At 35.6% G+C, this 17,551-nt stretch overlaps 1 protein-coding gene across 1 annotated transcript; it reads right to left on the bottom strand.

The window, feature by feature from the left end:
• Positions 1-116: 116 nt before the first annotated feature.
• On the bottom strand, positions 117-4,387 carry LOC128221328 (17-beta-hydroxysteroid dehydrogenase type 6-like). The gene is made up of 6 exons (XM_052929895.1): positions 3,898-4,387; positions 3,138-3,344; positions 2,703-2,885; positions 2,260-2,392; positions 1,259-1,418; positions 117-1,096 (listed from the first exon to the last, which is right to left on the bottom strand). The coding sequence occupies exons 1-6, from the start codon at positions 4,013-4,015 to the stop codon at positions 908-910; spliced, it is 990 nt and encodes a 329-aa protein (XP_052785855.1). The 5' UTR covers positions 4,016-4,387; the 3' UTR covers positions 117-907.
• Positions 4,388-17,551: the final 13,164 nt, after the last annotated feature.

Genomic DNA, 17,551 nt, shown 5'->3' with positions numbered 1-17,551 from the left:
ATCTTCATCAGTGTAACTTTTATAAGGATATGACTTTAATTGGATTGCTACATGTCTGTCTAGTAGCAGCGGTATTCACACACAATGTCTAAATGAACAAAGAACGGATGGGCAAATAAAGAACTTTATTATCAAAACTGAATTGCATCACGTCAATCTATCATATGTTATACACCCTCATTGCATTTCGCTAGCCGCCATCCTCTGCTTCTCTGTACTGCTTAATTTCCTCCAGACCGATATTCTTACATATCAGTATATGTATGGGTCACTACGTGTCCAGCACCTCACTGATCACTACATGAACTGGAAGCCTAATTTACCGCTTTATGATAATCCCGACCCTGAGGAATCTTTCAACACATTTGTGTAAGCATTTTCAGGAGTAATTTTAGCATCTTGTATTCGCAATGCTTTTTATGTAAAAATCCACACAGACCTGTTAAATGACCTTCAAACTCGTGTATGGCCGACTTATACACGGCCTCTCCATAAGAAATGCACACATCAATTGAAAATTCATATGCGAATACTGTGAAATTATTTACCTACTTGAAACACCTTATTGCCTGTTACGTCTGTCGTCATTTCCTTGATAAAATTGCGTGTCTATGAAGTGCGAGATATCCATATATATATATATATATATATATATATATAGAAATACTAGGTGACAGGCGACATTTGATCACCAATGTTTTGCCAACAGAAATGAACACTATTTGGCAGTGAGCAAATACGCTAAGATTGAGAAGATTTGTATCGTATCAGGAAACAATGCCACACTTTGTAGTTCCGATAGCTGGACAAGGTTTCCGAATGTTGAGCAATATCAGCGTTATACGCTTAGTAAATCTGATTCCCTGTTCGCCTTGTTTCCCCTAAACACGGCGAACGCGGTACGGCGTCATACGGCCTTTCTCTGTCTCATGGAGAAGGGTGTACACTTGACGCCGGTGGTGGCGAGGAGACCGCGGTCCTGCACGAGCTGAGGCTGCACCATAAAGGCGTCTGTGATCATCTGCATCTTGAGGGAGGGCACGTAACGGCGGTAGGGGTATACCGCCGTCACTGCGTGCACGAGGTCGTCAGTCACCTGTAACAGTCGTTGGTAAAGGTTATGCTTGAAAAATCCTATTGCTTTCTAAATTGTTTTATCGAGTTCTTTTTTGTCATGGACGCTTGTGACCAAAGAAAAAAAAAGAAAATGTATGCAACAGATACCGGCGTAATCATTAATCACGGACAAAAAACATACTTGGTATGTCCTCCTGCTGGAGTATTTGAGGTTTTTGAGCATGGCATCCAGGAACGCCCGGAAATAGGTGTCGCCATAGTCAACCTTAACGTCATCGGCCGTCTCCGCCCACATTCGCTCGCATGTCCGCACGTGAAACTCGCCGTCCGAGATGGCAGTCCTAAAATGCGTGGGGAACTTTAGACGGAAATATTGACATTAATACAGCAATGGGACTATCATTGGAAACATGAATAAGAACAGGCTGCCATTATCTACTTTATATGAGTGTGATTAATATTAAGCAACTTTAAATATAGACAAATGCATAAACTTCAAAATGGATATAATTTCTGACAACTTCCTAAATGTAACATTGTCCTGGGTATGTTTATGATGGTCATTTCTTTGATTGTCATCGAATGTGTGTGGAGATGCAACATCATTGTGATAACGACTAAGGTGACACTGTTCAAACATACGCATCTACATGCGTTAATCTGTCCGTTACCGAATAGGGAACTTTTATCAGTTAAATCCTCCATTTAAGGAACCCCGTGATTTTTTTGGTTTTATTTAAGGGGTTTGGGTTCTAAATATGGTGCATTTGAAGTGTCAGCGTGGGATAAAGGTCTCAAGCACTTAAGACAAATGTGAATGACTGCAAATAGCCTCCACTGTGTGCATCTCGTGTCCGTGACCGATATGGTGTCCCCGTCCTTCATAGAGAGACTTATGTCAATCATTTGACAATAGGCAACCCTTATAGGGACGTCTTAGTGTCCGCTATGTTGGCTTCTGTACATTTATTACACATTTTACCATAGACAACCTTTATAAGAACGTCTCAGTGTTGCCACTGTCGAAGATCTATGTGTATACTAAAAAGATAAAAACGAATGAATTGTTCAAGTAGTTTCGGTCAGGCCATGGACATTTTTCTTTTGTTTCGGTTCAAATACTTCTGTAAAAATCAAAGTATAATTTAAGCTCTTAAGCTCGGCGCCCCACACCCTATTTACCTGTATAGTTTAGGCTCTAAGCAGGCGACGTGCACCCCAAACTTTTCCATCTCGCGACGAAGAGCGTCCGAGAAGCCGATACAGCCGAACTTGGAGGCGGAGTACGCCGTGAAACCCGGCAGGGCAAACCTTCCTGTAACATGTATACAACACACATGTTCACAGCCAAGACAAATGGCAGCGCTCCTAGTGTATTAAGGAGTGTAGAGTTTTGCTTAAACTTCGTTCAGTTATACTTTTCTTTCGTCCAAAAGCAATATCCAATCCAATATCATCAAACACATTATTGCATAGCTGATGCTTAACATTATACTTCTTTTAAACACCATTTATTTAAAAGCAAAAACTTGTTTTCGTATATTAAGGAAACGCATAAAAGTGAACGGGAAAGCATAATGTACTTCTAGTCTTGCGAAAGAAAACATTATGTTTGGCCGGCATACCTGCAAGACTGGAGATGTTTACGACGCGACCGCGTGTTTTACGGACGAGGGGCAGACAGGCCTTCGTGACCCGGATGGCGCCCAGGAGATTGACGCCGATCACGTGGTTGTAGGCAGCCATGGTGCACCACTCCGTCTCTGCAAATACTGCCACCCCCGCGTTGTTAACAAGCGCCCACAAACCTGTAAACAAATCACGTACATAATAATGATATTCCTAAAGTTTGCTATATATTATGCTTCACAGGTATGTCTTTATGTCAAAAAGTCTCCTGGCCAAATATGTTAATGGTAAGTAACATTGTATAGTAGAATAAAAAATGAAATTTGGTTTTAAATAAACAATATTCTGTTTTCTTATTCTCTTCACACTGGCAAACAAGTGATGTGAAATAGCGAGTGTAATTTACTGTCACACAATTAGCTTACACTTACCCTTTTCACCCAACTCCACTTTCATGACGTCAACAGCGGCTTGAACAGCCTCGTCGCTTGTGACGTCAACTGGGATCACGGTGACGTTGCTATTGACACGGAGTTTGCGCGCACCATCGCTGTCGGCGTTCAGACATCCTGCAAAAATCCGGTAGCCGCCCGCGGACAGCTGAGCGGCGAGCGTCTCTCCGAACCCACGGTCACAGCCTGCAAATACAGGACAGCATATGTTGACCGTGTGCTATAATAATGTGGTCTTGAAAACCATGTTCCCATAATTACGGCTCACAAAAATAGACATCTTAATGTCTAGACACGGGGCTTACATTTATATCCAATTAACCTTTACGTCTTTTAACCAATAATGGAACTTTTATGCAATTGATTTACGTCTCATCAAGATGATTTTATACTGGGTCTACGATATAAACTATCCATGACAAGTCTTTTCCGTCTCTTGACAAGATGAGACGTACACCATTTAAGAGAAAACAGATTTACGCTGTAACAGAACCGTACCATTTTCTTGCCTCGTTTTGATTTCACAAAGTTCTGGTACTAATGACGACATTTTAGAGAGTTTATGACTATTTACAAAATATATTGAGATCACGTATAATATAGCTTGGAAAAACATTCAGAAGTTTTATTTCTATAAATGACCGCGTTTATTTTTTTAACAAATGATACTCGTCGTAGAATGATCAAACTTACTGTTAATTACAGTATAGCTCAATATCAGATTACTTTCGGGATATACCTGTTATGAAGACGGCCTTGTCGGCAGGTGGCAGTCGCCGCGACCGGAAGTATTTGTTTAGGGCGACGAGGAGACCGAGGGGCAGCAGGACTGCCAGGATACAAAGCACGGGACACATCTGTTTGGATGGTGCGGTCACGAGCAGGCGAGAGACGATCGCGTCAGCTATCCTTCACAACCGTCCTATTTTCATTCACTGAAAGTCCATGTTCATGTTTACGTCAAGGAATTAGTTAATACAACAGTTCTTATTGTAAGTTAATAGGTACGAGTCTTGAAGTTGTAATAAAGCTCCGAACCCTTAAACAATAGTCCTTTTCTAATATCATAGGAAGGTGGGAAACGCATGTATTCCGATGCATGTCCCTTATTTCATGTTCGCACCGTACCGTGAGTGTATACTGTATCTAAATATTTGCAATCAACATGTATAATTTTAATTCCTTTTACCAGCATATAGGGTTTATTTATTGACTACACCTGTATGCTATACGATTAGTTACCCAGTCAATAGTAACCTCATGTATAGACAAGCATGAATCGATTATCGGCTTTACAAAGAGAAAATACTGTCCTATATAACGGGTAGAAATTAAATTGTTAAAGGCCCGTTAACTACCTCAACAATTAAATTTAAACATTTGTGAACATTCCAAATATCGCATTTAAAGGTAAAAAGTTCGAAATTAAATTAATTGTATTGATATAAATTTAACTCATATCGTCTTGAGTATGAAATAAGGACGTAATGTTCATCTTGGTCGATAAGGAAGATTAATGTCAAGTATCTATGTATAATTTGATTAACAGCAGAATTGACAACATTGTAACTTTGAATGTGTTTGTATATTGCCTACGGGTAATGTAAACCTGCGTTCGAACAAAGTAATTCATTTTCATTAAATCATTAGGCTGTAAGAAGTTTCAACCTAGCTGATATTATTTAAGTAAATATAAGCTTATTTATTATTACTGCCCCTTTAAGCCGACACTATCTTATAATGTATTCGCATATCAGATAACTCCATCATGTACCAGTTTCATTATAACATTTCATGCACTTAAATGTACTCATTCTTGTTATGGACCAACAATTAGTGTTCCGGGAAATGCATCTGAAACCACTTATTTAATCATGATTTAACTCAATGTAATCGAATCTGCATAAAAAGTACAGTTATAATATAAAAAAATAATTTTGGTTTTTGTGTGGTGCGAACCCACGTCGGGCAAGAGAAAACCCAGAGATTAAATGGCTTATGAAAAAGTCACTCTGCAAACGTGTGCGTGTTATACCTTTCCGTCGGTAAAAGGTTTCAAGTCACCATGTCGGGCCTCACTTGCTGAATATATTAACAATATGACAGACATGAACCATCCGACATACGAATAATTTATGAATAATACATTATAAAAAAATGAATGTGCACTGTAAGAAAGTTGTCCAGTAGGACAATAGCCAATATCACTCCTGCACGAAATCCTCGTGCATTAAACTAATTCTTATACTACTGTACCGCATAAGACATATTTTTTCGCTAGTCTACAAAACGCTTGAGAACTAAAATAACACCATGACAACAGTCAAGATGGCCGCCGTTTTATGAGCGCATGACTAGTCTTACTGTATTTATTACAACAACTTTACTTACTTCTAACATTCAATTTAGCTTTACAGTACTTGCTTGTGTTAAATTATTATAACAAATAAAGTAAAACTAGTCATGAGCATATTAAAACGGCAGTTGATGTTGCCTTGGTTACCATGGTAAGCTGCATGATGCCAGCTATTCCACAGGTACTTGACACAAACTTTTTTAATGTTCTATATGGGCTATATACTATAATAAGATATCTTAATAAACATATAATAGGCCGATTTTTGATTATGTGACTTGCGCCTGTGAGCTGTTCACACTCGCTATGAACTTCAGACATTCCCTGACACGAACCAAGAAACGCTCTTGAAAAACTAATGCACATAAAATAAATACCTCTTTACCAGCCTAAGACAAATTCTATCAGCCTCGATATGCAGAAATATGACTTACATTTAACTTTCGAAATTTTCAGTTCCAGGTTTTAGATGCGCTTTAGATAAATTAAATGTGAAATCTTGCTAAATATGTCACAAAATGGCCACCGCCATTTTATTTCCATTTACAGGAAACACTGATGACGTCATATTTCACCGATAGTTTTATGTCATATACGAGTATAAAGTAGCTCTATTAAATTCGTGTGGTAATCTCTCTATATATTATAATGCATCACATTACACGATGTACACTATTGGTGATATACACTAGCTTAACTTATTGGATACTAAACGGGTATGTCCTGAATGCCATATGTTGTATTGTTCTGTTTTCAGCAGGCAAGGTACCGAATCATGACGTCATGTCTGTTAAGTTGTAAACGTACACATGTTATCAATTAAGCGTGGTACTTGCTGAATGCTAATATCATTTTTATTAGGCGATAGTGTTTGTTATATTCTAATTATATGTATTTTTAGTCATTTAACGTGCCTGTTCTAAATTAATGCAACGATACATAGGATTCCATTAGAATACCCAATATTGATTCCCAAAAGTTTCACAGAACTTCTCTCAAAACCGAGACCACTTGTCACATCTTTGGAACGATGCCGGTGCCGTCATGCACCATAAAGTGTTCCGATGTACGTCAACCAAGCCTCTGTGACGTCAACAAGTTTATCGAACATCATCAGTTCAAAGTCAGAAAGTAGTTCCTACAAACTGACATGATTTCAAAACAAACAGTGAGCTGAGCTGTTCGAATGAATAGTTAGTTTATAATCTTCGCTCTAGCAAACCATACAAAATAACACCCCGTTGGTATACTTAAGACTATTAATGAAATTATTTCTTGTGTTTAATTGTGTACGGGATAATTGTAGGTGCATTTCTGTGAAAATGATTTAAGTACGCAAACGTTGAAAATGAGACACAATTATTAAAAGCTGTTGTTAAAACACACAGTAGTTTGATTGAAGAAACCCCTGCTTATGGTGTCATATGACGTGTAAAACATTAGTGATATTTAATTTAAACTATTTATTTTCTTTAGATTTATCAAAGGGGTCACTCCTACCAACGATCTCGCATAAATAACAATGAATTACTGCAGTTTAACAACGTCAGAAATTCTCAAAGGCCTTAATATTTTCTGACAAAATTTGTTAAACTGCATACATTAATTTAAAGTTTTAATGCAAGATCATTAGAAGAAGTGTCAAGAAACATGACTCGAGCCTGGATTGAATCCAGACAAACTTCCACTAAGGTATCGCTTAGCTAACACAATATTCGAAAAGGGTATAAACGAAAATTAAGGACGTCATCATCTCCAAATAAATTTAATATGAAAACAAGTTATGTTATGTATGATTACTTTCTACGACGAACACTCCACAAGTGGGGAGTCGTGGCATGCGGGCAATCTAATCATAGTGTTTTATTTTGTCTGAAACGAAACACAAGCCCAAGGGATGGATTTATATAAACAGTATAAAGTGATATAAAACTAATCAGAATCTCTTAATTTATTTTAGATTAAAACGGTTTGATATTTATAGTGAAAGATATTTTGAGGTTAATAACTATTAAATGTTACAATACAGCCCTTTTGTGACCATCATTTATGTTAGTAATTAAAATTAATATAAAATTTATATACACGTGATGCCAATTCCTCTGGTAGATCATATGTCTCATTCCTTGGGCTTGCACTCTTGGCAAGAAAGAACGTGCAGATAATTTTACATTGATTTTAAGTATCAAGACGAATGGATTTCTCTTCTGTCAAATATTAATTCAGTGATAACCCTTGAAGTATTCAGATACCACGCGAGACGGTTATAATAGTTTTGCCCTAAAAGAACGTTCGGAGAAAGCAGTAATTGAAGTGAATCTAAAGTACAAGGAAATTTGTAATAAAAAAACACACAAATCAGACAGATATTTTCAGGTATTCGGGAAACTTGGTATTGTCTTAACTAATTGTTGACACAGCTTCATTTGTGGACAAACGCCAATAATCTTCTTTCGGATGATGGATGTACGAGAATCAGATACTAATTTGTACAACAGTGGCAAAAATGCGAAGATCTTAGTTCTGGTTAGGGAAATTGACCCATACATACCAACAGCACGCTATGCTTTATTTGTAGTTGGGAGTAATTTGCCTATCAATAAAACATTTGTTGGGATGGAATCGAGTGTTAAATAAGCTATCTGCAGTGAACAGAATTAAATGTATCTGAGAGAACAGTCTATTTTCGTTTTTCTGAAATATGCATGTTTTTTGGGGAAACAACGGGGTAGGATTTTGTACGGAGGTAAAACGGGATATGGTTGTCCACATTTGTTAAATATCTGCATTTGTTTTGTAGGGTTCAAATAATGAAACCGGCCTGTCCTCTTTGTTTTTACACTGTGAGAATGGACCGGAGTTTCACTATAAAATTATATTTTGTTTTAATTGGGAAGGTTCTAACTCGACGCCAAAAAACTTAAAGCAAGCTTATAGCTCGTCATAATTATCAACGATGCAAATAAGAAATATAATTTTCTGTGTATTGTTTCTGCAGCAATACTACTGTTTCTAAAAAGAAAATTGTAGAAAAGAGTTGCATTTAAATGTTCATATTTATCGGACATAAGTTGTGTACATAGCTCACCCATTGTACCATGATTATTTGTGTGTTTTGTACATTTGTTTATAATTAAACGATGCAGTTTTGGCTACCTTTGCATACTATAAACAGCGTTGTTGTAATACTGTATTATGCCAATAGTTACTACTTCTTGGGGTGGTTGAACGGATGTAAGAGTATCTTACCAGCACTAACATTATATAACTACATGTACATTCATCTGGATTGTTGTTTTATTCAAGTCTGCTTGAGAACAGGGTCATTGGATTGATATCTAGTGGTCTAAGTCTGTTTGAACTTCACATAAACACTTAAAAATACTGTGAGATATATCTTAAATATAAAATCTAAATGCCCCCATCCCCACACACACCTCAAGTCTCGTGTAAAACGACCGAACTGTTCACATCGTCACATTTCTATCGTGAAAAATGTATAATTTATTTGCAAATTGTCCTGGTATAATCATGTTAAGACTTACACTCTAGAGGTAATGCGATATCTTCCATCATTTCAGGAGTTTTGTACTTTTCTTTAAAACAAACACTTCAACGTTTCAACGATATAATCGAACGTCTTTCTGGATAATTTGAATAATCTATAGACAGCCTGTGCTCCCATTTGACAGGTAAATCCTTTCATGTCGTAAAGATAAACTGCTATCATTATAGTATCTGTAGACTGTCTCTTAACATTACGTGAGCAACTTACCGTTTCTCGATTAATAAATACAATTTGTATAGACAGATGAAGAATGTACTGGTAGCAAGACATTCTTTAACAGGCGATCTATTTTGCAAAATATGAACAAAATACAAATCATGTCTGCATAATCGGGATATTCAAGCTAACCTTTCCATCGACTGATTACGTGCAATAAAACAGCTCGTATTCTATATTCCACGATTGTTTTAACCAATTTTAAATCAAAGCCAGTAGTGGCTGACAAATTAATAGAATATCAACCCGAAGAAATAGATTGGCGAACGATCGGAAGCCTAAAACGGTGACTATTCAACTAAGTGTTATTTAGACGACATGAATTAAAATCATAATGATTAAGAATTGGCATTGTGAGCGTATCGTATGCAGACCTGACTTAGAATACAACCTAATTGGCTGACACATTTTCAACGCAAAATCTGACGCTGGGAGTTTGTATCGGGTGAGTCGCAGTGGGTGGACCTTTAAACACCCGCGGAAGTTGAAATTCTTGATGATTTCATCTAGTTATACATGAGTTTATATGTAAACACGAATTAGATCATGATATTCACGACTGGATAAATACTACTTCCTGTACTATCCGTTTTGCATTACATTATCTGGTTCAAAAGTGACGTGTTTAGTTTCGATCAAGTGGTAGTTACTACAATGGATTTTAAAAGTAGTTGATATTTTCACTTCTTAGTGTGCAATGAAAATATCAAATGGATATTTTTACTTATGTTATTTCACTGTTAAAACTCCTTATTTCACCGAAAAGCATAAACAATACACTTTTTTATACACGTAGATATGCAAAACAAGAAACAACAACAATAAGTTACATCTGATATATACACTAAAAACGATATAATCTATTACCATTGTATATTGTTATTTGAGCGGTTGTTTTAACATTTGGTTTGGGTGTGTGGTCCAGGGTTAACCTTGCGTGTCCCTTTCCTATAGCTATATATGGTTTCCCGGCTCTCGAACTGGACATTGCTCGATATTTGCCACTAGTTTCGCAGATGCATTAGATTCAAATATGCTTATGTGATGTTTTAGATGTTTAAAAATGTCTGGTGATAGCTCGAGCCAAGTTGCCGGGTTAGTACCCAAGCTGGTGATTGTCGTTTATATTTTATTTTCGCAATACTGTCTACTAAACATCAATTGGCAATGGACATTTGCTCTGTTTTCAGGTAAAATAAAAGAGGACATAGGATATTCCGACAGAACATATTTCATGAAATGTATTTCGTGCGTAAGAATCGACGACTTTGTCATGTGCATAAATACTAGTTATATGTCATAATGTTTCGTAAATCTATGCAAATTTTCATTCAATTAATGCCATAAAGCATGCACTGTATTTGTTGTGTTTGAACAGCAAAATAAGTCGAATGGGTTTATTGTTTGTTTTATGATCAGCGATATGCCAGAACATTTTATTTACATATTTTGTCCACAACTGTTTATGATTTTAACATGTGTTTAATAATTTATGTTTCTGTTGACTAATTTTTAACATTTTTTCCCATTGCCACTGTTCAGTTGCTAACGTTGCAAAAGTGTTTGATGGGTTATTGTTTTATGTACGTTTGCAGATCTGAGAACCCTCCCTTTTTGGTACGCCTGGTCATTTTTAGGTGATGGGTGATTTGCGGTACATGGACACACAAACTCTTGCATTATCGATACCCAGACTCAAAAAGTGCTGCGTTATTCTGTGCGCAGGGTCTCAAAATGCTGGATTACTTTCGGTATGCAGACTCTCAAAGTGTTGCATTACTTTCGGTATGCAGACTCTCAAAGTGTTGCATTACTTTCGGTATGCAGACTCTCAAAGTGTTGCATTACTTTCGGTATGCAGACTCTCAAAGTGTTGCATTACTTTCGGTATGCAGACTCTCAAAGTGTTGCATTATTCGACACACAGACTCTCAAAATGTTGCATTACTTTCGGTATGCAGACTCTCAAAGTGTTGCATTACTTTCGGTATGCAGACTCTCAAAGTGTTGCATTATTCGACACACAGACTCTCAAAATGTTGCATAAGCCCGTAGCAGTTGTATACAGCTGTGTACACAGTCGATCCTAAACCAATAGGTATAACGAAACTATATAGGGTTAGAGTTAAGGTTATATATATTTTCTTTGACTAATGTGCCGTGCCTTTATTTGACGATATTCTCTGCACGAAGACAACTTCTTCCTTTAGCGTCGCTAAAATAAATCGCTGCCGAGGACAAGTTCATTCTAAAATTGCATACATCTTATCTGAATTATAGACATAATAGCTGGTGGTTAAATTCTGATAAAACTTCATTTTAGCGAAACTTCAGAGAAACAAATTTAATATTCGATGAATTTCTGTTTTCATGAAAAATGAATAAATATTCCTTTGATGTTTCCTCTCAGCTGTTCTGTCAAATCTTATTTCGTTAAAAATAATAGTTCTATTTTTTTTGTGAAATCCACCTTATTTCTAATTTTCCTTTATTTATTTGTCGTTTAACAGATCTATAAAGAACACAGAACACTCAGATACTACTCTCCAAGTATGGCGTGACAAACGTTGCAATATTGTATAAAAAATATTCGTTCAAAAAAACACAAAATAATTGTTGTTTTTAATAACAATTATTTTTTTACAACAATTATTTTTTGACCACAATTATTTTTCAACAACAATTATTTTTTTACAACAATTATTTTTTTACCACAATTATTTTTTAAGAACAATTATTTTTCACGCTGCAAAAAAATAAAAAATAATGATTCAACAATTTGAATCATGGGATACATAAAGCCCGTTTGTAAACGCGGATTTCATTGGCCGAGACGGAAAACAACTAGTACACATAATACTGGAAAAATGAACTAAATAGTCAAACATATGGCTTTACTGTCATAATCTGTTTTATTCAGCCATATTAAATAGAATACAATGATAACTGAAGACAAATGATTGCTAAGTATAAGTCGTAAGAATGCAGAAACCTCAAAATGGAGCTTTATGCTTTTGTTTAACCAGCTGCAGCATGAAAAAGATGTCCGTCTTATTTTCAATGGTTGTCTTATACAGCTTCTTCAGTATCGTTTTTCAGTTCTGCTATAAGCGAGAGAAAACTACAACATTTTCATGCAATTCGTGCTGAGCGGTCTTAAGTGTGATAATCACCTGCTCACACTTGGCCGCATTAGTGAATGTCTTTAACTGTGCTTATGACTAGTGCAAAGAAACACTTATGCACAGTTGCCCAATAATTATACACATATTTTGAGATTGCTTTGTTTTACACTAGTGTGTGCTTTATAAATATGTATCAATATGTATAAGTACTTATGATTAAGCGCCCTGAACCAGACATGTACCGCTGCCCCTTAAACGCAAACACTGTGCACATTTAAGGTTTTAGACCCATAAATAGACTTCGACAAACATCGACGTACATCGACATTACTCGGTATTTTCCAGAACGTATCCAAAAGGATATTATGGCTACTAAATCATTGCCGAAAATATCCAGATGCTAGTCGAAATAACATCATGGCTGTCCGAACATTGCCGATGTTCGAACAGCCATGTTGTTATTTCGGCTTACTTCCGGAAAATACGGGAAAATGCCGAAGAGTTCCGATGTTTGTCGATGTTCGAAAAAGTTTATTATGGGTCTAAAACCTTTATTATATACTCAACCTTTGAGATATATTCAATATATGCAGATGTATTTCAAAAGACATTTATATCAATACTTTGCATTGATTAATTAATTGTTGTTGAAAAATAATTGTGGTCAAAAAATAATTGTTGTAAAAAAATAATTGTTATTAAAAAATAATGATTCAAGGATTGAATCATTATTTTTTTAACAACAATTATTTTGTGTTTTTTTGAACGAATATTTTTTATACAATATTGCAACGTTTGTCACGCCATATCCAAGTGAAGATGCATTTTATTAATAAACCAATTTAGGTGATCGGTCAAGATCAAGAACATGCCAATTACTGAAATCGTTTACGAATTGTGTTCGGCTTTTGATTTTATGTATATTATAGTGGAGTGAGCCCTTCTACTTTCTAATGCTTTAGAAACAATCATCATCATGTTCAGTGGATGCAGATTTTGTTTGAATTAATGAGAATCGAGTCTAATCCAAATGATCCTAACTCGATCCACATTCGTACACAAATAATATCAAAAACTTGAAAAGCAGTATATATTTTAAAAGAAAGCCTTAAGTGGAGCTGCGCCTCTACCTTTCGCCTTTGTATTCCTTGTACAACGCTTACAATATACACTAGTATATACTATGTGGCCTCCTGGGTGTCACCCCTCCAATCATTCCGAACGCCGGATTTAAAAAAATAGCGCAATATACATTTTACCGGGCTACAGCGTCTGATCCCCACCCTCGGAGAGATATATTAAATGTAGGGAAAATTAACACCAAAGGTGTTTATGCATAATAGAGGCATATTTGTCCCGATAGTTCATACATCATTGTTCAAAGCGCAGAAGAATAATTTTTATAGTAACAACATTAAATAGAATATTAATTTTGTCTACGGGCCGCAATCGACTCCTTTCTTTCGTTTTATGTTATGCTATGTCTCGTATGGATTTCGTTGTTCATGGATACAATATGGCAGCGTGGTGTGGTGCGCTTATCTTAATATTCAAACAACATGAACAACAGACTTACCGGCACAATTGTAAAACTTGAACAAAATACGGTGTATCATGGTGACGTTGCAATAGCATTCGTGAGGTACAATACGTTTAACTTCATTACATATTACTTTGATCGGTCTCAAAGGTTTATATTCAGCTGTTTCCCTTCATTGAGGAGGTTCACACCGTTGTCACACTTTTTTTCAACATTTCTATGTTAGCATATGTTTACCTGATCTATATTTCATATTTGAAAGAGACTTCTATTGAGTGAAATTAATTTCAAAAGTATTTATATGCTTTCAGTAAAGTTTGGTTGATATAAAATTGTTGTTAAATCTTATAAGTAATCGTTGATCTGAATCGTTGATCTGTTATATGAAAAACTACAGAAACAAGTCCAGTAGTCGCACGTTTAAACATAAACCCCGTTTAATGGCAAAAGGTCAACGCCAATGATATAGAACACAAAAACGAACTATCACAAACCAGAAACATGGATCAACAAAACAAAACTCCACAAACAACACAGTGCACATATACTGTATAAGAGCTAGGTATGTTTATCAAGGATTGTTAGGTACCGCCTTGGAACGGTCAGTAAAATGTAAATTTACTGAGAGTTTAAACCAGTTAACGTGCACACAACTCACTCTTATCCCTTATTTACAATCCTGATTAAAGAAAAACGTAAAAGGTAAATCGCATCAAATTATGCATTAACTTGAGGAAACATAGTTATAAAACAAATAATAATAAATTATAGGTAGACCCCAACTACTTCAATGATCGGAGATTCCAACTCTATCTGCAGACGGAGGAAAACAATTCAGAGTACCTAATGCAAAAATCTTTTATACGATACAGGCATGGTTTGAAACTATGAGCATCACATACAGTCTGCCTGAGAAATAAAAGGTTTAAAACTGTGTGATCATAGAGTTTCATAATTAAAAGCATCATTGTACTTAAACTGGGAACAAAAAAAGAAAACATTAGAACACACTCATATATTTTATATAAAACAAGGGGTGTTTATCAAGGATTCTTAGGTACCGCCTTGGAACGGTCAGTAAAATTACTGGGGGTTTAAACTACTTTGTGTGCAAAAGTCCTGCAAACTTTTACTTACAAATTTTTGAAACACTGATGTATGATCCGATGAAATTGGAAGTTGGAGTTTGTCTTTCTTTTTTGATATTTTTGACAGATCTGACAAACTTTCGGTTTAATTTTCCAACATTCAATGAGAAGTTCAAAAGAAAAATGCTTTACAGGTTACACTTTTGTACTGGTTTCTCTTTCTCATTTGGTGATTGTTAACAGTACAAATATTTATTAGCGTGATTTGCATACCCAGATGCTTTCTAGGGAAATTAACGATGCTCACATGGGTGGTTTAATCTAGTCAGATTGCAGCTTTTATGCACAAATGCAGAAAGTTCTAATTATTCTACAATTCAGCGCGGTATGCTTTATTTAAAAATATAAATTGCCTCAACTCTGAAATAGAATTGGATCATCTGCAGACATCTAAATCGAGGGTCTTTCCCTTCAATAGATTCTCCATTTGATTAGTAAATCCTTTCATGTCGTAAAGATAAATTGTTTTTCCTTATCATCACTTTTAGTCTATGTAGTTTGTTTCGTAACTTGTGTACACGTAAAACGAACAAAACATTCAAGGTTAATGTACGCTGTGGCAATCTATTATTTTACAGTATGGCAATGTATCCGTAATACATTTTGTTGAATCCAAGCTTGGGGTTTCGGACAAATAGACCAGACAAGTAAGCTGGGATGGACGCACGGTCGGAGGGAAACATGAAGGGTTGATTATTTATTTTAGCCTTGATCACAATGAATGACTATTAAAAAATGTTAATCAATTGATTGTCCAAGCTGTAATTGTTTCTCTAGAACTGTACAGGAGCATATATAAAGTGGTTACTATTTGCATAAGGTTGTGCAAAAGCCAAGAATGTCAGGAACAGCCAGCCAGATGTGTCCACATAAATCAAACGCACGGCACATAATCTGATAATGGTGAAGACCTATGATTTTCACCAATGCTTTCAGTTTTTAGCTCCTACATTTCCTACAATGAATAGGGGGGATATACCATATATATAGTTTTCTGATATTCATAAAAAGACCAGGCCTGTTTGTTTATGTAGTAAAATGTAAGTACGCCTGTACTTTAAATACAATATATGACCGATAATTTCGTCTTTATGTCTTTATGTCATATTTATGTTGTTTTATATGGGACATTTTAGAAAAAATAACGAATGGAGGTGTAACAGAAGATGGGGGACCAACACGACTCTGATAATGCGGAGATGAGGTAGATAGGTACAATTGCATGAATTGTGATCCAATGAGTTTTCTTTGTTGTGATTTAACAATTAATTTACTATACCATTCCCTATCTCAGTTTAAGAACCGCATTGGAAGCACGCTGCAATGAGGTATTGAGATGATGTTTGAACTAGGCAAATGATGCTCTAGCCTTGTTTGATGTCTGGCTACTCCTGTTCCTTGAGGTGGTTCCATGTAAATTAAAAAGCGTTTGTTTTATCTAGTTTCTTTGTTTAAACAACTTGCATTAATAGAAATAACGAAAATCATTTCTGAAATGTTAAATGTAATTGCACATATATATGCATGCATGTAAAGATCAATTCTTTGTTTTGACAGAGGTTTATATATTACACATTCATCGTTTAAATGCCCAACAAACTAACGTTCAACGTTCAGGCAGTTTAAGTTATTGATGGACGGCATATCACATTTGTAACACACGCTAGTGCATTGGCTTGTGTTTGTATATTTTAATGTTGTACGAATTAATGATTGAATTGACGTTTATTGTTGGACATCTAAAGACCTGAATAAGGGCATCGGCCAATAAACGTTTGAATTATTATTTACATCTAAAATGCAAATTCTGCATTAACACTTTTTAGAGCTTTTAACGGATTTTGTTTCAGACATGTTATGTTATAATTATCATGTTATTTACATTAGCAAGGAAAAAAACTCATTTTTATTAAAAAAACTACATAAAAATGTTCCGTCTTTCCCTTAAAAAACTTGATTTATGCTGTTTTGTCTCGTTGGAATGTAATTTCATACGATCATAACATGGTACAGCGAAGAGGGAACGTTTTCGCCATATTTTGAGATTCGAAATTCATTACTGTATGGCTATTCTGAAGATCTGTCAAGTTTTGAAAGAGATTTCTTCAAGTCAGCTTCATATTTGCAACGCATGGAAAGACGGACGGAGGAACAGTTTCACTAACTTACAAGATCACTCGAGAGGCTAAAATGTAACGTTAATAGAAGCAAGAAAAAACAAGAGTAACACAACAACAACTACGACAACAAAAGTTCATTTTCCTTTATCGTTCATGCAAAGTTGTTCATTCAAAAGTATCCAAAACTGTATTGGAAGAATGTATAAAGGATTATTCAAGAGTCCAACATCAAGTAAACATAATATTATTTGGACCGGAACTTTTCCGACTTCATTTATATTAATTATTTTGCCGGTATTCAATATATTTTTTATCTTTAT

Source organism: Mya arenaria, chromosome 2, assembly GCF_026914265.1.
Source record: "Mya arenaria isolate MELC-2E11 chromosome 2, ASM2691426v1".
Lineage (NCBI taxonomy): Eukaryota > Metazoa > Mollusca > Bivalvia > Myida > Myidae > Mya > Mya arenaria.
The sequence above is the reverse complement of the archived record's forward strand: the minus strand, read 5'-3'. Positions and strand labels throughout refer to the sequence as shown.

Bases quoted from the DNA above. Each gene is read 5' to 3' on its own strand.
- LOC128221328 (XM_052929895.1), bottom strand. From the start codon at position 4,015: ATGTGTCCCGTGCTTTGTATCCTGGCAGTCCTGCTGCCCCTCGGTCTC. The intron at 2,886-3,137 runs GTAAGTGTAAGC...ATTTGTTTACAG, and splicing joins AGTGGAGTTGGGTGAAAAGG to GTTTGTGGGCGCTTGTTAAC. The intron at 1,097-1,258 runs GTATGTTTTTTG...CGACTGTTACAG, and splicing joins CCAGCAGGAGGACATACCAA to GTGACTGACGACCTCGTGCA.